Here is a 22803-nt window from a genome sequence, read left to right as displayed (position 1 = left end):
CTATATTAACAATGAACTATTCAATACCAATAAACCTCAGATATTGAAACCATGTGGGAAATATCTTCTTTCAGTAAGCTCGTTGAAAGACAGTAGGCTTTTTTCCTTCCTCTGCATTTCTAATTCCATGCTTCATAGCAGAATAAGTATATGCATATAGCTAAATAAAAGTACTCATTGTATTCAATTTTGCTCTCCTTTCAGTTTTCACGACACTTTAGGGATTCCAGCAAAACCTTCTTTCTTTAAACGGCTTTTCTGTGTATTGTTTACGTTTTGTTATACTTCTTCGATAGTATTATCACATTTACATAAGTATATGTAAAAATCCAAAATATTGCCTTATAAGAATAATATCAAAGAGTTCTTTATTACAGAAGGTAAACATCGAAATCCTAAAACAAAGAAACCTTATTAAGTAACAATGTTATCTACATACAATATATATAAATATCTAGGTAGAAGTGCGAACTGGGATTGGAACCTTGACTGATCTCACCGAATAAACCAAATTATCACCATAAATACCTAATTAAGTCAGTGATCTCTTTAAATTTTTAAAAAACCTTTCTAAATAGGATCTAACATGTACGGAAATTACTTTTACAAGTCTTAGAATCTGCGTACTTGTCATTGTCATAACTTTGATACGATATTACTATTAGCACGCGATACGATAATACTACCGTATTATCAAATACCTTATTATAAAAAGAAATCCATTTTTGCGTAAAAATAAAAAAGTCAAATTTTACATGATTAATGATATTATGAATCTTAGAAAGATATATATACATTTAGTTAAAAACTCGAATCTTCCCCCATCTAGAAATTTGACCGATCTAGCTACATGTAGTCTACTTAGGTTATTTAGTGAATCAGATCCCTGGAAGCTGTTATTATTCATTAAAGTAGTAGGAAAGCATCCAATTCAAGTACGATTCATCAAAATAGTACACTGTTTTTCCATTGATTTGTTTATTCTTATAAACAGTGAGAGTCCGTCTATGATACATAGTGCTATTACAATATTTATAATCGTAACACAAGCCTTTTATAATACCCTAGACGGCTCGGTGTCTATTCTATGCCTTTACGTTAGGTTCGGTTCTCCACATATTGTCAACATCATCACCAAAGATTATAGGGATATAAGAAACTAGTAGGTCCACCGTGGACTGCCCTTCCAACTTCATCAAATAGTTCCTAGTAAGAGTTAAGAAAGTCGATTAATTCCTTCACGTAAAATTGTATGAGAGACTAAATTGATTTCTTTTGTTTGCTGTATTTGCATTGCTTTTTTATCTTTCCTTTTATTTGTTCGGTCTAGTTTTATTCTTTTTTTAGTAACTGTTATCCTAATTCGTTTCTACCGATTTAGTTTTTTGTTCATCCATACACCATGCTGTTTTCGTCCTGGATAGGTGCTGCGTATTTTGTAGGATCGGCTCTCGCTACTATTTCTTATGATCCGCTTGTCCAAGGTGCTAGTTCCTATAAGTATCAGGTACCAAAGCAAAATCCTAACACAAACCCATATTATGTACAAGAGGAATCGTTGGCAGTTTTCCCTTTTGATGAACCTTTGGGTGGTCATGCATTTGTTTCTGGCCATTTTATAGATCCCATTGTAGAAAATGACACTGAGTCGGCTTATGTGGAATTGCTTCTTAAGCCAAATGTGAGCGCCAGAGCGGTCTTTTTCCGAAGTATTTTCTACCCAGACTTATTTCAAGGTTATAAACACGCAATCGACGGTTTTAAAGATTTTGAATTCCTCAAAAATCTTAGTTCAGGGGACTGGGAGCCTTTTCACATCAGCCCTGACTCAGATGTGCTATACTCGAAGCAACAAATTTATGAACCAGGTATGCACTTTTTTGTTGGGTTTTATGATCCCACATTGGATTATAAATCCTCTTTGCCAGGAGAGTCGATAACCTCCATGTCTAAACAAGAGGTCGAACCTGTTATTCAAATACGTTACAAATCTGGTGATCATAAAGATACCACACAGATATCACGTTTCTTCATCTTTTTGTCGGTAATTTCCAGTTGCATAGGCTTTTATTGGGCTATCCGCTGGTTTCGTAATCCCCAAAAGGTTAGCTTTACTCAACTTTTATTGCTCACTTGGTATATTGCATTTTTGTTTAATCACCCTATAAAGCAATCAGTGTTTTCGAATAAGGATCTTTACAAAAATCATCAAGACTTGACTATGTCTTCAATTTTTTTTAGTTACATCTTCGGTGATGGAATTGAACGTCCTTTATTCAATTCCTTTTCTTTGGCGTCTTCTTTCGGCATGGGTTACGCCCGACGTAGTTCGAAGAAGTTAATTTTCTTGGTCATATTACTAACGTGGTTGCAAATGGCGTTTATTATTTGTGCGCCTCTTGTTTTCCCTATTCTGAGCATATTTGGTTCTTCCAAAGCAAAGTCTTTGCAAGTCTCATGGATGCTTTTCAACTTTGGTTATATCCCATCAGTATTCTTCATCGGATACTTGATAACCGATAGGAAGAGCGTTTTACCGGGTACTAGTAGAGTCGCGAACATTGTAAAACACATGGTGTTTATTTTATTATCAACCTGTGTAAGCTTATCGATTTACATGAATAGCGCGGCATCCTTCGATTATATAAGTGAAACCTTGAAAATCATTTATGGTGTTTTATACTTCTGTGTTGCCGTAGGCTTTCTGAATGAATATGAGCAAATGGTGAACGTTGACACACTTAACAATTCGCAAGAGCTTTCGCCATTATGTGACGATGATATTAAGAAGGTTCCGCTTGAATAAATTGGATCCAAGTTTTTTCGATCTGCATTTGCATAGTCTTTACCAATCTTATTTATAGCAATCATAATACAATCCCTAGAAGAATCTAGTTTACGCAAGTATTAAATTTAGATATAGTACATAAACGCCCAATTCTTTCAATCAAGTATTTACTTTTACAATTACGATGCTGTTCATGAATGTCCCAAACCTATTTGATCTCAAGCATAATTTTTTTCCAATTTAATCATTCCTGAAACTTACAGCTCTGGGCTCAAGTAGTAATGTTCAAAGAACTTTGTTTAAGATGAGCATCCGCAAGTAGAGAATATGTCCTTTAGAAGTATATCTTAGCCAGTATTAAATGCATTTATAGATCTGTTTAAATTTTTTTTTTTGTTCTTACTGGAAGTTAGTGAATCGTAGTTTTGTAAATAAAGGAAAGCCATTTGAGAAGTACTAACTATTTCCCCCTTTTCCACACGGTGTGCGAAATCATATATTCTCGACTGCCCTTTCTGTTAGTAGTCGCCAATGCATCCTCATCTCGATATCAATAATCAAAAGCGATGTGCGCATCTTATATTGGCACTAGAAGAATGTCATAGACATTATGGAAAATTTTTAGGAGAATGCAACTCAATCAAATACAGCTTGAAAGAGTGTTTGAATCAAGATGTACAGTAAACTTTTACATATACTAATAATTATAGTGTAGAAAACTAACTTATATTAATAGAGAAACGAGAAAGCAAAAGTCAATCGAGAAAAAGCACTCCAACAGAAAGCATCTTCTAGGGAGTATCGCCGAAGAATGGAAGAACAGGAGGCAGAAAAAATACAAGAGTTGCTTAGAAGCCGAAGTAAATCTTCTTCCGATTAACGTATTTGATTATTCTATTGCAAGCACAAGTACCAGAATTAAAAATAGAAATAGTTACTTACTAGAACCGATTTAAAGCAAATTTAACAATGAAGTTATTAGGTCTTAATGCTTGGTTTCGATTGTGCAAGCGACATTATCTTCATTGCGTTACTGAGGTCTAATCGTGAACCGGCTCTTGTTCCTTCAGATCTTTGTGGGATTTGTGAAAGCGTTTCATTTTAAAGAGCTTTGTGAAAGAATTCTTATTTCCAATCTTCAATCTTGCACCCAATCTGCCATCGGAAGAGGATGATGGAGTTTCTGACGAATTTGGATCTTGCTCGGTTTCAGGAAGTAGCGGCCCTATAACTCGACTAGTGTAACTGTTTAGTTGCCTTTGTAGTTGCTCTACACTAGATTTTCCAAATGTTTGATAGACTCCCAAGTATGGTCGTTTGTTCTTGCCTTTTCCTAACGCTTGCACATAGATTCCAACTTCGATGAGCTCTTTTAAGCAACTTTGGAATCTCTCTACAAGGACGCTTGCTTCATTTTCATATTCATCCAAATCTTCTTGTCCCTCCGAGTCTTTCATCTCTATCGCTTCACGAACCTGATAATTTGCAATCCTTAGTCCATCAACTGCGCATGATAACACTGAATAGAATTGACGGAATTTCTCATTCTCTTCTTCCTCTGTTACTGCTTTAAAAACTCTAAGTGTATCTTGGTGATTAAATCCTTCTCCCTTAGCTGAGCCGATTGGAATCTTCCCTTGGCTTTCCAGGAATTCATGTATAGAATCTAATACCATAACAAACACTGCAGATACTAGAATGCTACTTTCTTTGCACCATCCGTATTGGTTTTCGATCAACTTATAGTGATTATCATCTACACTTTCTTCAGGTATACTCTTGCAGTACTGTTCCTGTCTTTGAGTTAACATCCTGCTGGTTAGCTTCATAATTCCCTATTTCCGTCTTTTGCATACGTAAAAATGTGTTCTATATCCAAATAATTTGAAAAATCATTTTGGTCTTCTTTAATCGAACCAATCTCTGAGTTTTGAATGCTCGACATATTTGCTCTAGGATGTTTCTTGTTGCCTTGAATTGGGTTATTTATTTTTGTTTAGATTGACAGTCTTTCCGGATAAACAAAAGACCACATTGTTTGGATTACCCACGTAACCCTCGTTCATCCCTTTTTTTTTCAAAACATAAACAAAAATAATTTTGTTTACCAATATCATGATTATTTTTTTTTTGTACAAGATCCAATGAAAGAATAAGTTTTAAAAATTAATCTTATGTGTGTTTCTTTATTTGCTCCATGCTTGTTATTACAGTAAACAAAGAATTCCCAAAAAATCACTTAAACAATACGTATAATTTCATTATTCAAAAAAGTAATGCAAAACCTCTAATTTTAATTGAATAATAATATATTGAACACAGATGACAATGAATTAGCAACAATCTTGTTTTACACAAAGGTAAAGCTACTACGGCACAATGGGCACCGGCTAGCATTTGAAGACTTAAACCATTTGTATAAGCAAGAAGCATGGAACTTGTGTCTGCAAGTGCTGCAGCGCTTATTTGGCAGTGTTCTTTCAACTGATAACACAGAGTAGCAGATAGCACATTCTTCAACACCTTCAAAATGCATTGAAATGTTTCTCTTCAACAATTGCAAAGCATCAATTATCGATCCGTTTTGGGAAGTTAATATACTTTGAGAAGCCAAAATCCATGCTCGCCATTGTCGCTCATTCACACCAACTCTTTCGATTCCTTCTACCTGTACTTGATGAAGAGGGTAGGCCAAAGGTATCCTGATTGCCATCTCAAGCTTGTGCTCATCAACGTGATATATAAAAGATATTTCTTTTGTATTTCTATTTAGTTTTACCACAGTATCTCCGGAGGTTTCAAAGGTTGACGAAGATATAGCGTTTTCTACATCATCCAGTGAAGCAGAAATCAATACTGGAGACACATTCGATTCAGTAAATGATTCAACTGTGTATGTAAATGCTCTGTTTTTTATTTCCGACCAATATCCACGGACTGCTGAAGATAAATGTCGCAAGCATTGATAGTATATATATGTACATAGACAACGAGTTCGGTCAAGTGGAGAAGCATAATCCATAAGGTTGTAGGATATTTTTGGATAATTGCTTACATCAACTGGTCTATCGTAGGACAATTGAAGCACCTCTACAATAATTGCAAGCAATGGTCTTACCAGATCCATTGACAACAACTGTTCAGTAAGAGTAAGCTTAATTTGATACGTCGTTTCTTCAAAATGGTGAAAAACAAGATCCCATGCTAAAAGATAAGATCGTAGAGCAGTTTCCATACTATCAAGTTCACTTATAAGACTCAAAGGATTTTCAGTGTAATCAATCAGTATAGAAAGTAATTCAGGAGCAAAAGAAACATCAGGTTCAGAAGTGCTTTCAACCAAATAATAAACCGTCAAGTCTTTAACCTCATTCGTAATTTTACTATACAATAATTTCATACACATGTCCTCGTTTTGCAAATCCGAAAAGTCTAGTAAATTAGGATAGAGCTCTTGATAGGGAATTTTTGCTATAGTCTTCTCTGAACATTTACCTAACATTCTTATAAGATAGGTATTGCATAAGCCAGCGGTTACTGAAGACTTTAGATTAGATTCATGGTATGAAAGGAAACTCTTCAATCCAAGATAGTGTATATCATCATCATGCTCGAGTAGCCCATCCTGAATGTCGTCGTTTCCCTCAGATATTTTCGTAAGTGCATGATATAAGCGTAGCGCGTAAAACTCCATAGACTTTACTATCGGAATATCAACAGGAGAAAGCTTAAGTGTGAATTTGATTAATTCAAAAATCCGATCCCAGTAAGGACCCGTAAACTTTTGGACGGATGACAGAAAACCATGAAGAAATCTTAACAATAGAGATAATGACAATAAATCCAAAGATTTTACAACATCTCCAGTTGCCCATTCAGTAAGGCTTGTTAACAGTAATGGACAACGAGTTATAGGAAGCAGAGGTTTTGAGTTGCCTCCAGATGGCGTAGCTGCATTCAACATCATTAAGGCACTGGTTACAGACGGGCTAGATACCAACTTATAAGATAACTGACTAGCGCTTCTAAATCTTATTTTTTCGACAATACCAGAATCCAACTCATGAGGTTTAAACCCTTCGAGAAGGGCTACAGCTAAGATATTTGACTTTGAAAGGAAACCATCTAAGTTATTACACAAAGCATCGTATTCATCAAAGCTCAAAGGAAACATTGAAGACGCTAATTTCAATAAGTTCATAATAGCTTGAGCTGAAAAAATACTCATCAAATCAGAAGAGGAGACGGCTATCTTTATCAACTCATGAATAGCGAATCCGACGTTGCTTTCAGGTTGCAAAAGGATGCTTGAATAAAAGGATAATGAATTATCAACAACTATCTTGCTGAATAGTCGCTTAAACAAATTCTCACATCTTTGGCAAAAGTCGTTAGCACTCCCAACAGTTACATCAGGAAAAATTTCAATACCATTTTGAACATAGATAGAGAAAGCAACATAGGACATGGACAAATATGGGAAGAGATTGATGCTTATTTCATCATGTTCACAGAATACTAATGAGTAAAGTGAAGCAAAGAAAAGTTGGGCAAATGTGTGGCTATCGACAACTTCATTAATTTGGGTGTTGTCATTCAGTTCCGCGAACCCGAGACAAGGTACCTGATCCACAAAATGGTTTTTAGCAAAAAATTGTTCAGTGGGTACCAATACAGAAAACCAAAATTCTTTAGAATACCAAAACAAAGACAAAGAAATTTTATCTTTATGAGACTTTTCCAGTCTAACTATCATTTCCGCCAATTTCTGCGCGTCCTGTTTGCCTTCCAAAATGCTTTTATGACTCCAATCCGCAACAATAACGCAAAGAGAATCCATGAAACCACTATTCTTCCCAAATTCCGTATTAAATAACTCCATTACACTATTACGCAGATTGTCATCGACGGCAGAAAACTTGGTGTCTATTTGTAGCAAAGGATATAACAAGTAAAGACTTTCATTTTCTGCAAAGACATCAGTCAGATTATGGCCCAAGCTGTGAAATTCGCAGCACAGGAGACTTAAGTAATCTTCCAAGTGGCTCTGTGGCATATCCACATCAAAATTGTTTGAAGTCAAACTCAAAAATTTTTCAACTAATTTTCCAGGGATAAGAACGTCTTTCGCATCAATTATAAGTTTGATAAGACTTGAGCTGTAATCTTGCTGCTTAATCAGATCAGACACGGTCTCATCATAATAAGAAACAAGTGAATGCACCAAAGGAATTTTACCACGCAAGCGAGAATCTGCAAAACTAGAAGGAAGAGAAGTAAGAATTTCGGTATTCAATGGTTCAATCATTAGCTGATCAACAACGGATATCCAAAGGTTACCGATGTTTTCGGATTCTCTAAATAAGTAAACGATCTCATGAAGCAAATTGAAGTATGTCGATTTCGACGATTGAGTCAAAATAATAGATGGTAAAAAATTCAGCAAATACTGGCTGAAGTCTTCTTGAACAAACCTGGTGAACTTCGTTTTTTCAAATACGTGACAAAGCTTGGTAAGATGCGTAACAGCAAGACCAGCGAATTGCTCATTTTCGTTGGCAGACAAGCGCATCAGAAATTGTAAGCAGGGTCGTACTTTACGTTCGTATTCAACGTCGTAAGGCCTATCATTACTTTTGAAACTCAAAGCGGTTTGCACGGCTAGAGTAACGGATCTAGAAAAGACTTCAAATGATGCAGAGTCAGGAACAAAATGGGTTTCATAAAAACTGTATAATACCTCGTTCCATAAATTGGAAAAAGAATCATTTTTACGAAATATGTTCTGTAAACATTTATCAAACTCAAGAATGGGACACTGTGGCGTCATGGTTCCTTCAAAATAAGAAATAAACATTGACTTGAGGCTTTCTAATACTGTATCTTTGATACGGGAATCCGAAGAATTATTATATACGAATGAAAGGAAGTCGAAATAACAGCTATATACTTCGGTCGCAAAAACCCGTTGTTCTTGTCGAGCAACTTCCAAGAATGCATTAGAAAACTCGGACAGATCATCTGTTGAAGGGACGAGATCTTCAGTAGAAAACTGAGTCATTAAATTCATGAAAGCTGGATAAAAGCCGGAATTTGGCAGTGCTACTCGTTTACGAAGGAGATTTTGTAAACATTTTCGCATAGGACGTTTCGGATGGTTTGCCAAAGTGGTCGACGAAGAAGGATATATGGCTAATAGGGAAGAAAGCATTCCCACCAAAGAAACACACGAAATACTTTCACATCGGGATAGCATACGGGGAACGAGGTTTGTGAATTTATCTTTGAAAGGGAAGAAGAAGTCCTTATCAAAATGTATAAGAGTCTGTAAATATTGGAATAATCTTAGCTTGATGGTTCCATGAGAAGAGGAAAGGAGCTCCCATAGTTGCTTAGATTCAAGCAACACGGAAACCGCCTCAAAGTAATGCTTATGAAAGCTTTGTATTTTTGAGTCTTCCTCTATATTGTTTGTAGAACTTTGATTCAATAGAAAAGAAAGAGTAGAAAAGCAACAGGCAAAAGTGCGCTCATATTTGGCTTCAGCATCTTCGTTGGAAATAAATCGTAAATCAGATATCGAATCAATAGTCTCATACATAAGGATATCAACAATATTATCAACCAAAACATTTCCGAATTTGATCCAAACATGAGACCACTTATCCTCTGGCAGTAGCTTTCTGAGTGAATCGCGGGCAGCTGAGGAAACTGATTTATCAAAATCAAAGAAGCCCATCAACCAGGGTGTGATATAGGATTTAAGCCATGGGGCAAGTCTTTTTTGCAGAGACGAAGACAAAAGACCCGTGAATGTAAAAGCGTATTGACGAACTCGTCGATCTGTCTCAATCGCCAAGCGAGGGAAGAAAACAGCCCAAGCATCCAAAAATTGTTCATTTTCAAATTGATCACATTTTTTCCATTGAATTAAATCTTGCAAAGCACGACATTTGGTAGTAATATCTCTTTTTTGCAGACTTTTGATAACAACTAAACAATCTGCATCAATGGTAGTCAAGTCTGGAGGTTCAAAGATTGTGCTAACCATGGAAGTATTCATCCCAGTATCCATCTGTAGAGATGAAAAGGATCCGGAGAGAGATTGCATCGGCGACGAAGTTTGTCTAAAATAGCGGTTAGCTTAACGAATTCCTTTCGACGTAGAGCATTTGATTATCTCTTATATTGTATTCTCCATCAATAAAGAGTAATCACGAAGTATATGAGCGACTACATCCCACAAAGAGATGCATCATAATTTTATGCGAAATACTTCTCCAAGGAATTAAAACACATACCCTTGAAGAAACCCAAATTTCTTTATAATTTTAACAATGTCTATGCAATGAACCTTTTAATTTTCTCTCACTGTCCGCTAGGAAAAGTGTTGTTTTTTCTTAATTCTTTTACTTCTGACACTTCCTAAGACACGTAATTTTCAATCTTCTTGGAACATTACGTTAAATATGAAGACACGTTAGCACATCCTTATATAACTTTACGTTATTACAACGTACTTTTAGGATACTATGCTAGTATAGGTTAGACGTTGCTAAATGTAAGTAAAAATGTACGCTGAATAGACGCGAAGAGAAGTAAAAGAAAGGAAGAAAGCTGTCTAATCGAGCATATACTCTTTTATAAGAAAATTATTTTCTTGTGAGATATGAAGAAGAATACCTAGTATGAATCTTTCTGAGAACGTTGCTCTTTTACAATGTCTCGACTTAAAAAGGCATCTAGGGGATAACCAAGAGGAAATCCTGAAACGATTGTCTGAGAGTCCATTTCTGCTTGAGCCTTTGGATACACACGAGTTGAAGAGAATATATGATCAGGCAGTTACGAATTTGGAACCAGAAGAGAAGATTGAGCGAGACTTAAACAAGGATAGGCCTATTACAGATCATGCAACAAAATCTGACGAACGGCCGCAATTAAGAGAGGATGTTATCAATGATCTTATTAATGAATTAAATAATTGTATTAAATCTTATAATGCGAGTCTTGAGCAACAGACTGAAGAACGTACAAAAGCCAATGAACAAGACGAGGAAGCGTTACAGGAAACTGCGAATGATACAGAAAATGCTTCCAAAAACTTGCAATCGGATAGAGGATTACCAGAGGAGGTACACGAAGAGCTCGAATCATCTCATAGTCCGGATATTGATGCACCCTCTGGTCCTGTAGCTTCAAGAGCTACTCGTGCCACTAGTAGGAGACAAACTTCACAGGAAGAAGATAAGACAAGCCTTAAAAAGTTTCAGAATGCTATTCTTCCCCTATTAGATAATATTTCGAATCATCGATTTGGTGCACCTTTTAGTCAGCCTGTAAACAGGAAAGAAGCCCAAGACTATGATTCACTGATTTATTGTCCTCAAGATTTAAGGACGGTAAAGAACATGGTTCGTGAAGGCACGCTTACAACTGTTGAAGAAGTTTATCGAGAAGTGTTGCGAATATTCGCTAACTGTAAAATGTACAACGGCGCTGATACCAGCAGTGCGATGTCAATATGGGGAGATGAGTGTTTTCAATTCACAGGAGAATTATTCGAAATGTATAAGCAAGCGAGTCTTAGACGATGATGTTTCTGAACGTTTTTCAGTCTTTTGCGATCAAGAAGTTTTGTGCTTGACAATGTGATAATGTATATACATCATGTATTCATCGGATGTTTATTGTATTTACTTTTTTGATACTTAATATATGGATTTTGTCTAAAAGTTTCTTAACAAAGGGTAGAATATTATTATACATACACAACATCGTGTAACTAAGTGTGAATATAAAAAATTTCCAAATAACATCAATCAATTATATAATTTTTTAGTCGTAGATACACTCATGAACCTTGATAACTTAAATAAGGTTGAAAAGACCGTCTTCTTTCTCACGGAAATCACATACGTTAGTGAGAACTCCATTCGATGGTACTAAGGTCAACTCCTTCTTGTACTAGATCCCACAAAGGACTTAAGTTTCGAAGGAATTCAATTTGATTATGCACGTTAGCAAGGGCATAATCAATTTCTGCCTCTGTTGTGTATCTGCCAATACCAAAGCGAATAGAGCTGTGAGCATCTTCATCGTTTTGGCCAATAGCACGAAGAACATAGGAAGGTTCCAAAGATGCGGAAGTACAGGCGGAACCAGATGAAAGAGCAATATTCTTGAGACCCATCAACAAAGACTCACCTTCAACGTAAGAGAACGAAATGTTTACACAGCCGGGAAATCTTGACTTAGGATCACCATTTAAAGAAGTGTAAGGAATAGCCAAAAGACCATCAATTAAACGCTTTGAGAGCTTAGAAATGTGTTCATGGTCGTAAGCCATTTCTTCTCTACAAAGACGGGCAGCGGTACCAAAACCCACAATTAAAGGAGGAGCCAATGTGCCGCTACGAAGACCACGTTCTTGGCCACCTCCGCTCAACAAGGGAGAAAGACGGACACGGGGGCGACGACGAATAAAAGCAGCACCGACACCTTTGGGTCCGTAGATCTTGTGGCCTGAAATTGACATCAAATCAATGTTCATTTTGTCAACGTCCAAAGGAATTTTGCCAAAACCTTGAGCACCATCAGTGTGGAAAAACACTTTATTAGCACGGCAAATTTTGCCGATTTCCTCAAGAGGTTGAATCACACCAATCTCGTTATTGACAGCCATAACACTCACGAGAACGGTATCAGGGCGAATGGCCTTCTTTAAGTCGTCGAGGCTAATCAAACCATTTGTTTGAACAGGAAGAAATGTGACATCAAAACCTTCTTCTTGTAAAGTACGCAAAGAATCAAGGACACACTTGTGTTCAGTTTGCACAGAAATTATGTGCTTTTTTCGGTTTTGATAAAAGCGAGCTACACCTTTAAGAATAGTATTGTTGGACTCAGTGGCACCAGAAGTAAAAATAATCTCTCGAGGATCGGCCTTGATGACAGCAGCAACCTCCTCACGAGCTTTTTCTACGGCTTTCTCAGCCTCCCATCCGTACTCATGTGTACGGCTATGAGGGTTTCCGTATACACCTGTAAGGTAGGGTAGCATACTGTCCAGTACGCGGTAATCGAGAGGAGAAGTGGCTTGAAAGTCCATGTAAATCGGATGAGTACCAGAAATGGCTTCTAGAGTAGCCTTCGCTCTGGCCACAGTAGGAGATTCCATGGTGGTTGTACCAGGACCAGGAGCAGTTGCTGTCGAAGCAGCGGCTGCGGAAGAAGCTGGCGAGGTCGATTTAAGGATGGAAGGTTCTTGGGGGGAATGAGGGGCTGCGGTAGAATACAATCTGGAAGAGGCAGCATAGGCGCCATTCCAAGGACGACCCAAATGGGAAGGTGAGGTCTTCGGAAGAGCCTTTTGGGAAAGAGACAAAAATTTACTGAATCTCGACATCATGAAAGAATTAGAAATTTACAATCGATAATCAATGGACAAACAGAAAACAAAAAATATTCTTCGAGATAGAGGCAACCTTCAATTTCAGACAAATCAGGAAGAAATAAAGTATAACAAAACTCCTCTTTTAAAGGGCTAAAAGACTTTTGCACGAAAATGTGCAATCAATGCCTATTTCAGCGAAACAGACCACAATATATGAAAAGGGGGTCAAGAAAACGATTTCAGTTCAACAAGATCGTTCTTTAAGTGCACGCGAACTTGTGCAAAGATGTCTTGGTCCTCAGACAAAAAACAGTAGAGTAAGAGTTAATAGCAGTGAAGGATTCTGGATAGCGCTATTCTCTCTTATATAGTGAGACGCACTAATCAACCAATTTGAGTCGGGCCAATCCAAATGCTCAGCGACACTGCTAAGTCAAATAGAAGGCGCACATTGATGAGTCAGGTAACATTAGTAAGCGAACCAAGTAACAAAAACAATTCATGGACCAAGATTTAGTGGCTTTGGTGGCTAATAGGAAACGAAAAGAACATTTAAAATAATGAACGAAAACAAACCAATTAATGAACGGATACTTGGTGAGTTTCGTTTATTATTCTGGCATTCGCTGCAAACTTCGACTCTACACAAACTTGTGGAAGAAGAGAACTTTAGCCACTGCGAACGGATTCCTTATTCTTTTTACGAGAGTTTGTCCACAACGGTAATTATATAACACGGTATGTTAGAATGTGGTATAATTGCTTTGCGCATTTCACTCAATTACGTACCTGTGTTTAAACAACAGTAACGTCATTTTGGTAAAATAGATAACGAAAGTATCGTTATATCTGATATGATGAGCAGAAACAGATGGATTGGAGGAACGTACTCATCTTCCCAAGACACAACACCCAATTGAGACCTAAAATAGACGGAACTGAATGAGCTGGAAAGGATTTAAAAAGTCGGTGGTTCGCGCACCGCAAACATTTCGTAGCAAATTCAACATTGGAGAGCAAACAAAAGATCCAGTGTATGAAGATGCCGGACGACGCTTTAAGTCCTTGGAAACAGAAGCCAAAAAGCTTTCGGATGATTCGAAAAAATATACAGAAGCAATTCGCGGCTTATTGAATCATCAAGTTGGATTCGCAGATGCTTGCATAGAAATCTATAATCCTATTAGCGGGCAAGCCTCTAATCCAGAGTCGTATCATTTGGAAGGAAGTGAGGAAGGAGTTCAGGCAGCCGAGGCTTATAAAGACGTTGTACACGATTTGGAGTCGAGTTTAGCGTCTGAATTGGAAGTGATTCAATCGCGCGTTGTTGAGCCCACAGGAGCATTGCTTAAAATTATCCGAGATGTGGATAAGCTTCTCACGAAGCGTGATCACAAACAGATTGACTACGATCGTCATCGGTCTACCCTAAAGAAGCTACAGGAAAAGAAGGATCGCTCTTTGAAGGATGAAAAGCGTCTATATGAGGCCGAAACCTCCTTTGATCAAGCATCTCAGGAGTATGAATATTATAATGAAATGGTCAAAGAGGAGCTTCCCCGTCTTTTTGAGCTTGAACAAGAGTTTATCGCTCCTCTCTTCCAAGCTCTTTATTATATGCAGCTTAATATATTTTGGATCCTTTATCAAAAAATGAGCAACTGCAACATTCCCTACTTTGACCTAAACACCGACATTATCACTGCGTACGAAAACAAGCGTGGTGATGTCAGAGACCGTACAGAAGCTTTGACCATTACTCGGTTCAAGACAGCAAAACCTATTCACAAGATTTCTGGTAATTCTACTGGTCATTCTTTCCACTCGTCGCCCTCTTCATCTTCCTCCTTTTCCAACAAGCATGAAGAAGCCGCTCTGGATGTTTCTTCTTCCACTGCAAATGGTGAGTCCTCAACCTCAGAAGTCCCCCCTCCTTATACTTCTCTTGGCACCCATCCCTCTACTGCAGCTGCTGCAAATGCCCCAGAAAAGTCTTCCTATCCTTACGCAGAGTCTGCAATTCCAGTTGCCGCAGCTCCCCCTGCCCCACCAACAAAGCCTAAACCCGCTATGCCATCAGCAGAATATGTCACTGCTTTGTATGATTATACAGCTCAGGCTGCGGGTGATTTGTCTTTCCGCGTAGGTGATCGCATTGAGATTGTCTCAAGGTCTAATAATCAAAATGTAAGTCATTCTTTTTCTCTTTCTTGTATTTTTTTGTGGATACTGACTTTTACTAACCGAGTATAGGAATGGTGGATTGGCCGTGTACACGGATACGAAGGTCAGTTTCCGGGTAATTATGTTCAATTAGATCAAATATCCTAAATAATTTTGACGATGCATTCTTTTTGTTAATATTTTCTTTCTATTTTTTGTTACGTGGCTCTGCTACATACGAAAATGGGCGAAACGATCATGCGCAAGTAGAATACTTTCCATTATGTACTTTTGTTCCAATCTTTCTTTTGCATCGTTTGCATAATCTGAAGCTAAGAAAGATATACTTGTTTCGTATTTTTGCCTGAATGTTCAGTTGGAATGGATAATTATTTATCTTGAAAGTTTTGAAAATGACATTATCGAATATGCCCTAATATATGCGCCGTTTGTTTACGAAGTTGTCGAACTTATTATTGCCTCTGAGAATTATGAATTGCGCCTACAAGTTTTCAGTATTCATTTTCTTAGTTTGCAAGTACTACTTCCGTCTTTTTGTCTAATCTTGAATAATTAGCTAATGGAAAGAGTCTGCATGCATTCCTTTAGCTGCTGTACTCTCTACATGAACGGGACCGTATTGATTAAATAACGAACAATAAATGGTCTTAAGCTTTTTTTAAAAATGCAATCAACATCCTAAGTATAGTATTCGTACGTTCTAGATATCCGTATTTTTTTCCTTTGCAATAAGCATATAAGAAAGAAAAATAATTCATATTTTCTTAAATATACTATTTGCTTACATTTACATTTTCATGAACAACATAATCTGCCCATAGAGGGTCACTGGGAAGTAGACAAGGAAGATGCTGCACCACAGTAAAAGTTGGCACGAAAAATTCGGTGACGAGAATAGATGAATCAGAGCCTAATGGGTCGCATAAATACTTCAGAGGATGTTGATTCTATGTGGAATAAGTTTTGTGCCGATTTAGAGCCTATAAAAAAGTTACTAGTTGATCAAAAAGAATGTCATGAAACCGTGGAGAATAAGGACCTTGATTTGGACGCGAGGGTGGAGGCTTCTCGACATGGTTTGCAAGCAACAAAAGATCAAAAGGCTCTATTAGATCCTGCTATACAATCTTTAGAGGTAATTATCCATGTACTGGAAAAAGCGAATGAGAAATCTGCAGCCTCTGTCATGAACAGCCCTCTAACAAGAAGTCGACGAAATCGTAGCGCTTCGCAAATTTTTATTCCTCCTTCTTTAGCACCCGGTATGTCTGTTGCTTTTCGCCTACCGCGTACGCCAGACAACGAAGGAGGTGAATGGATTCAATGTATTATTAATAAGGTGACTGGAGATCCTAAGAATAAGTAAGTCAACTTTTATAAATTATCTGAGGCTTGAAATTTTTTTATTTGGAAACTAGTTTCTACGGTGAACTGCATACACGCAAGGATTTGATACTAACCATTGGCGTTAGATATGAAGTTCAGGATCCCGAGCCCGATGACGATGGAAACCCAGGACAAGTTTATAGAACATCTGCAAATAACCTTATTTATATTCCACCGAAAACGGTTTCTTTGCCATCTCTTGGACCAGGGACAACCGTACTGGCACGCTATCCAGAGACAACCACATTTTATAAAGCAGAAGTAATACGAACCTTACCAAGTGGAGCTTGTAAGCTTCGGTTTGAAGGAGAAGAAGAAGCCGGTAAAGAAACCACTGTGGAACGCCATCTGGTATTGGACTACAATGGATAAATTCACTAATTTGTGATACGTTGTAATGAGCGCAAGGATTTTATAATCTACTGGAACCACATAAGTTTAATTATAATGATGATATATTGTTAACAACACAAAAGCAAAGTTAGCAACTACTTTCTTTACTGACATCTTCGCTTGCAAGACAATGGGAACGATGTAAATGATTTTTTTTGCATATGATGATAGAGATAATTCAATGAATGAATCTAATGGAAACGCTTTAAAACAGATTATCACTTAAATGTACATTGCTTAAGAATTGTTTTATTTACCATTTGCCGAAGTCTAGCGTACCAGTGTTATGCTGCCAGAGTAGCTTTACGTTAATCGGAGAGGAGAAAGAACTTAATCTTACTATCCACAAGAATTGAGAGCCGACTGAAGGTGGTATGTTTGTTTAACCATCTACATATTACTTTTATCTTTTCGTATGGGCATGGTTTTCTTCTGAAGCATCGATTTGCAAAAAGTATTAGTATTCATTCATTACCAATTGAAGTAGTTCTTTCAAGTTTCCATCCGTCCTTCCGTTTACGAATTGCTTTCGTTTTTTCTCAGCTAATATGTCTTCAAACAAGAATACTTTCTTTTCGTATCTGGTCTTGTTCATTTTTGGAATTACCTTCTTTTGCCTCATCATGTACCGGTCATGGTACACCCAAGCAAAGGCGGCTTCCGCATTGGAGGATATATTCCTTGGACCACTATACGTTAACGAGAGCACGGAGCCTCTTCCCTTGCGCTTGTGCCTAGGCGTTTTCTCACATGCAAATAATGTAGAACGAAGACGTTTGTTGCGTGAGGACTACCATCATTACATCAGGGAAGTAGCTAAAAAAGACAAGATTGATCTCAAGTTTGTTTTAGGTGTGCCTAATTCACATGAAGGTCTGGCTACTATACGCGAAGAACAGCGATTGTATGGTGACCTCGAAGTTCTCCCTATTGGGGAAAACGTTGACCGCGGAAAAACTGTAGTATACTTCCAAACATTTTTGAAGGGATATCGATCATATCCCTTACTTTCCAAAGTCGCAGATGGCCATCTGTTAGATGATATACAGTACGAGCATGAAAACCAGGGATCATTCGTCTACAATGAAACGATTGTTACTCATGAGCTTCCAGGAATGAAGGAATTTCGCGATTTGGGTGTAGAACGTGATGAATATGATTTCATAGCAAAGGTTGATGATGATGCGTACGTTAACTTACCCTTATTGCTCTCAGAGCTTCGTCCTCACATTGGTGAGGACGAATTTTACTTTGGAAGAGATTGTAGTCGTAAGGAATTACCGACTTCTGTCCGTCAATTTCCTTACATGTGCGGTTTTGCGTATGTTGTTTCACCAGATATAGCCTATCGCATTGCTAGTCAGCGAAAACTATATTTTCCCTGGGAAGATGCTCAAACTGGTTATAATATCAACAGAAACAATGTAAAAAATATAAAGTTTACTAAATACAATCTGTATGATATGGTTTTGCCTAATGAAGGTTATAATCCACGACAGGCTTTCCTTCGCTTTGACGCCCTTGTCATTCACAAGCTCAAAACAGAAAAGCTATTAGCCTCTGTTATTGGGTGGTTCCGAAAAATGTACGAGCATCGTGCTTACTGTCAAACTCTTTCTGGTGATGAAAACCGTTTTTGTATGAAAGCTTCTTATCCTTCGGTAGCTGTCGAGGAGAATCTTTGATTACATACATCTCTTGTACCAATGTTTTTTCAATTATTTACTCTTGTCATTCATTTTTTATCCTTTTTCTTTTATTTGCATAATCATTTTTCATGGGCTGTGAAACCCCCATTGTCTCTCTTTTCTCCTTTCATTTACGAATTTTTGCTACGTACTTCTTTTTGTGTGCGTTTTATTTTTTTTCTAATTATTTCTTTTTCATCTTATATTTATTTACTTTTAATTTACTGTTTTTATTTTGATTTGCTTCCTTTCAATTTCTTTGTTTTTATTTTTTTCTTTTGTTTACTACCTCAATCTAATCATCATAAACAATGCATTGCGTATGGTAACCACGAAGAAGGTAGTCACGTTTTAACCCTACCCTAGAGATATTGAAAAGTTATAAAAAGGCACCGTTCGCATTCTGTTTCTTTGAATCAAAAATTTAAGAGGTCAGCCACGGTGAATATGTGAATGAATACGTATTACACTGCCAGAGTCATTCGTTGACTTTGCGACCTCGAGATCAAAACTCGTTGACAAAGAACCCTGCTCTTATGACCTATTAAGTTAGGCGATTGGCGTAGGGGCCGACGATGCGAGAAATTCTTTTCATAGACATCTTAATATTATTTAATATATTACTGCATTAATAATACCGAACATTTACGAATATATGCTTTTTGTATTGAGTGTGGATGTTCATTTGTAACATGTAGAAATCTAACAAATTGTGAAATTACGGTGTAATAATATATGTGTCTTAAGACTTCGAATTTATACCATCAAAAATCATCATTTATATTCATAGGAAAATAAGCGTTTTCTTGTCTACCTATGAGTTCACAGTATCATAATAGAAAATTAAGTATCACTAGCTCAACGAATTTCTAGTTAGGCGTAGTTGTTATGCTTGAGCCATTCAGTAATGTCGGTCAACGACTTCTCAATGAAACTAGAGCTGGAGGAAATACTGTCTAAAGACTGCTGGAGTGCACGTTCGTACAACTTGATGTCTTGGTTAGCGAAAAACTTCTTGATGGTCTCAATGTCCGACTTGTGAGTGAATCCGCCAGTTATGATTCTAACGACATGGCCACGCATGGTACCAGCAATTGGAAGTCGCTTCAAGATTTGCTCCCAATGAGTTGTAGCAAACTTCCACATGTTGACAACACCCTTCTTGTGGCTGGACAAGCTAGACAATACCAAGTACAAGTCTTGTTCCTTGACAATAGGATCCAAGGCTAGTTGGAGTGTCTTTTCGATGTATTCATCGTTTTCAGTGTAACCAAATGCTCGCAGACAATTGGTGCGAACATATGGGTCATTTGACTTCTTGTAAATGTCCAACAATTGATCCCAACATTTAGGATCGCCGTGACGGACTGCAATAATGAAAACAGAAGAGCGAAGATTGTCGTTAATGGCTTTCTTGTCTCCTGCAGCGTATGCTTCAAACATTTTGATAGCGTCAGAGACAACCTTCTTGTCACCATTGACACCAGCAAAACCAAAGACCGTACTCTTAAATTGGCGGCTGATATGATCATCAGAACTGTCGAAGGACCATCCAAGTTTGTGGGCTTTGACGGAAGAAATTTCCAATATGAACTTTTTCAAAGCCTCGACAATCTCTGGCTTTTCAAAGCGCAGAGTAGACTTAATACCATTGAGACGAGCTAAAATCTCAGTGAAAACAACGAAACTTGGTTCTTCTTTCCAAGTCTTGGCCAAATCGAGAGTGCTGCTAACATTACCATAGCCAGCTCTGGATAAGGAAGCAACATCTGCAATTAAACCGGCACGGTCTTCGACGCTAAGGAACTCGGGCTTTTCAACGGCAACCTTTGCAAGTTTCTTCAAGTGATCAGCCGTATATTGTACTCGATAAATACCAGATTGTTCTGAATTTAATTTATAAGCATCACGTGATTCTTGAGAAAGGGGAAGCTCAACGGATCTTTCGGACAAAACAAGCTTCTCATCCACTGTGGGCTTTCCATCTTTAATAGTCTTCAACTTTAAGGGGACCCAGTATAGTGTCTTATCATCTTCAGGGGTTACATCACCGGTAGACAAGAAACGATGTTGTTCAATGTGAAGTTTACCTTCTTTGGTTTCTGAAACACTGATAACAGGATAACCGGTGGACTTGGTCCAACACTTCATCATGGTGGAAATATCTTGACCAGACTCTTCAGATATGGCAGCCCATAAATCTTCGGTAATAGTGTTATTATAGCGATGTCTAGAAATGTATTTTTGAATGCCTCTAATGAAAACATCTTCTCCAACGTACTTGCTAATCATACGAATGACGCAAGAACCCTTGGAGTAAGAGATTGCATCGAAGATTTGGTTAATTTCGTATTCGTGAATTATAGGAACTTCAATGGGATGACTAGAGCGAAGAGCATCCAAAGCAAGGGCAGATTGAAGTTCGTCGGTGACATATGATTCCCAAACCTTCCATTCGGGGTAGAAGTTGTGACAACTGAACCAGGACATCCATGTAGCAAACCCTTCGTTAAGCCATAAGCCATCCCAGAATTGCATAGTGACCAAGTTGCCGAACCATTGATGAGCCAATTCGTGTTGTACAACTTCGGCAACACGCTGAATGACAGTGGCAGCAGAGTCTTCAGAAACCAAAATGGCAGAGAGACGATAAGTAATGAGACCCCAGTTTTCCATGGCACCAGCTTCAAAATCAGGAATGGCTACCATGTCACACTTAGGCAAGGGATATGCTTCATTAAAGGCACCAGAAAAGAAGTCGATGGTCTTGGCTCCTAAATCAGCGGCGAATTTACCCTGCTGGGCGAAGCCAGGAGTAGTGTAGACACGAACGGGTAATCGAGGGCAATGTTTACCAGGAGTAAAGCACTCGACATATTCGAGTTCAGCAACGATCCAAGCTAATAAATAAGTAGACATACGGCAAGTCTTTGCGAAACGAGCAGTTTTCATGTCGTCCTTGATAACCTCTTCATTGATATTCATGTTACTTAAAATAGTATAATTGGATTTGGCTGTGATGTCGATGCTAAAAGTTGCCTTTAAAGCGGGCTCATCCCAACAAGGGAAAGCACGACGAGCACTGGTGGGTTCCATTTGAGTAGTAGCAAGATACTTGGTCTTTCCATCGGCATCAACATAACTAGAACGATAGAAACCTTCCATGCCCTTGGAAATAACACCGGTGAAAGCAAGCTTCAAAACTGCAACGGAGTTTGCAGGCACAATTGACGAAAATTGAAGGATAATTCGTTCATCTCTATAAGTAACGTTATTTGTCCAAATGGTTTGATGTCCCCATTCTAAAGCAGCGCTTAGGATACGTAAATTAATACCGTGCAATGTAATCGTGTCTGAGTCCTGAATCACGTCCAAAGACACGTTAACGTTACCCCCGTAAGCAAACGTCTCCAAGTCTGGGTAAAGACTAAGGTCATAGTGAATTGGCTTGACATTCTTGGGTAAGACGTTACGATTTTCATCCTTTTCTAAGGAGGCAGAAACCGATCCAGATGAAGGTACTGTAACTTGCATCGCGGAAAGCAATTTAAGAGAAAAAAAGATGAATAGTTAAGACTGTAAATTAAAAAAATAAAAACAGAATCCAAATTAACGGCTGGAAAGAAGGATAATTCAGCGATTGAACCCCGTAGGTTAGATTCACAACCGATTCTACCTGTACGTATATGTCACAAACACCTCCTCAAAAGGTTTTTGCTAAAATTTTAACTTAAAAAACACAAAACAAGTTTTAGACTTTGTTATATGTCTTTTCTAAAGATTTTTTAAACGTTGGGTTGTAGGCCGAGGTGAGTTGTTGAAGTTAAGTTTGTGTTTATATAGTAAATCCAAGGAACACTGTACTGTGATGCTACTCACAGCAGTACGAGGAAGGAGTATCACGATAAGTCCGATAAGGAAGTCATAAAAGATAATGCTAGTTTATGGATATAAAACTACTAAAAGGA

General features: G+C 37.8%; 10 protein-coding genes across 10 annotated transcripts; 6 read left to right on the top strand and 4 right to left on the bottom strand.

Annotated features, from left to right (window-relative positions):
- Positions 1-817: 817 nt before the first annotated feature.
- On the bottom strand, positions 818-5006 carry SOCG_00343 (uncharacterized protein). Its single transcript, XM_013162763.1, has 2 exons — positions 4645-5006; positions 818-4600 (listed from the first exon to the last, which is right to left on the bottom strand). The coding sequence occupies exons 1-2, from the start codon at positions 4731-4733 to the stop codon at positions 3829-3831; spliced, it is 861 nt and encodes a 286-aa protein (XP_013018217.1). The 5' UTR covers positions 4734-5006; the 3' UTR covers positions 818-3828.
- SOCG_00345 (multicopy membrane protein) lies at positions 1078-2938 on the top strand. The gene has a single exon (XM_013162765.1). It carries the CDS (start codon positions 1403-1405, stop codon positions 2804-2806), a length of 1404 nt encoding a protein of 467 aa, XP_013018219.1. The 5' UTR covers positions 1078-1402; the 3' UTR covers positions 2807-2938.
- On the top strand, positions 3193-4976 carry SOCG_00344 (inner membrane protein). The gene is made up of 2 exons (XM_013162764.1): positions 3193-3463; positions 3525-4976. Exons 1-2 carry the CDS (start codon positions 3320-3322, stop codon positions 3666-3668), a joined length of 288 nt encoding a protein of 95 aa, XP_013018218.1. The 5' UTR covers positions 3193-3319; the 3' UTR covers positions 3669-4976.
- SOCG_00342 (ubiquitin-protein ligase E3) lies at positions 4951-10220 on the bottom strand. The gene is made up of 2 exons (XM_013162762.1): positions 10090-10220; positions 4951-9915 (listed from the first exon to the last, which is right to left on the bottom strand). The coding sequence occupies exon 2, from the start codon at positions 9897-9899 to the stop codon at positions 5139-5141; it is 4761 nt and encodes a 1586-aa protein (XP_013018216.1). The 5' UTR covers positions 9900-9915; positions 10090-10220; the 3' UTR covers positions 4951-5138.
- Positions 10221-10318: 98 nt separating this feature from the next.
- SOCG_00341 (bromodomain containing protein 1) lies at positions 10319-11598 on the top strand. Its single transcript, XM_013162761.1, has one exon. It carries the CDS (start codon positions 10477-10479, stop codon positions 11383-11385), a length of 909 nt encoding a protein of 302 aa, XP_013018215.1. The 5' UTR covers positions 10319-10476; the 3' UTR covers positions 11386-11598.
- SOCG_00340 (cysteine desulfurase Nfs1) lies at positions 11493-13553 on the bottom strand. Its single transcript, XM_013162760.1, has one exon. The coding sequence runs from the start codon at positions 13197-13199 to the stop codon at positions 11709-11711; it is 1491 nt and encodes a 496-aa protein (XP_013018214.1). The 5' UTR covers positions 13200-13553; the 3' UTR covers positions 11493-11708.
- Positions 13554-14037: 484 nt separating this feature from the next.
- Positions 14038-16048, top strand: SOCG_00339 (BAR adaptor protein Hob1). The gene is made up of 2 exons (XM_013162759.1): positions 14038-15371; positions 15438-16048. The coding sequence occupies exons 1-2, from the start codon at positions 14127-14129 to the stop codon at positions 15513-15515; spliced, it is 1323 nt and encodes a 440-aa protein (XP_013018213.1). The 5' UTR covers positions 14038-14126; the 3' UTR covers positions 15516-16048.
- A 106-nt stretch (positions 16049-16154) lies between these two features.
- On the top strand, positions 16155-17331 carry SOCG_00338 (SAGA complex subunit Sgf29). Its single transcript, XM_013162758.1, has 2 exons — positions 16155-16730; positions 16841-17331. Exons 1-2 carry the CDS (start codon positions 16267-16269, stop codon positions 17124-17126), a joined length of 750 nt encoding a protein of 249 aa, XP_013018212.1. The 5' UTR covers positions 16155-16266; the 3' UTR covers positions 17127-17331.
- A 105-nt stretch (positions 17332-17436) lies between these two features.
- SOCG_00337 (galactosylxylosylprotein 3-beta- galactosyltransferase Pvg1) lies at positions 17437-19526 on the top strand. The gene has a single exon (XM_013162757.1). It carries the CDS (start codon positions 17696-17698, stop codon positions 18830-18832), a length of 1137 nt encoding a protein of 378 aa, XP_013018211.1. The 5' UTR covers positions 17437-17695; the 3' UTR covers positions 18833-19526.
- Positions 19496-22655, bottom strand: SOCG_00336 (aminopeptidase Ape2). Its single transcript, XM_013162756.1, has one exon. The coding sequence runs from the start codon at positions 22367-22369 to the stop codon at positions 19709-19711; it is 2661 nt and encodes an 886-aa protein (XP_013018210.1). The 5' UTR covers positions 22370-22655; the 3' UTR covers positions 19496-19708.
- Positions 22656-22803: the final 148 nt, after the last annotated feature.

This window comes from Schizosaccharomyces octosporus (assembly GCF_000150505.1).
Source record: "Schizosaccharomyces octosporus yFS286 unplaced genomic scaffold supercont6.2, whole genome shotgun sequence".
Lineage (NCBI taxonomy): Eukaryota > Fungi > Ascomycota > Schizosaccharomycetes > Schizosaccharomycetales > Schizosaccharomycetaceae > Schizosaccharomyces > Schizosaccharomyces octosporus.
This window is presented reverse-complemented; position numbering and strand designations above follow the sequence as displayed.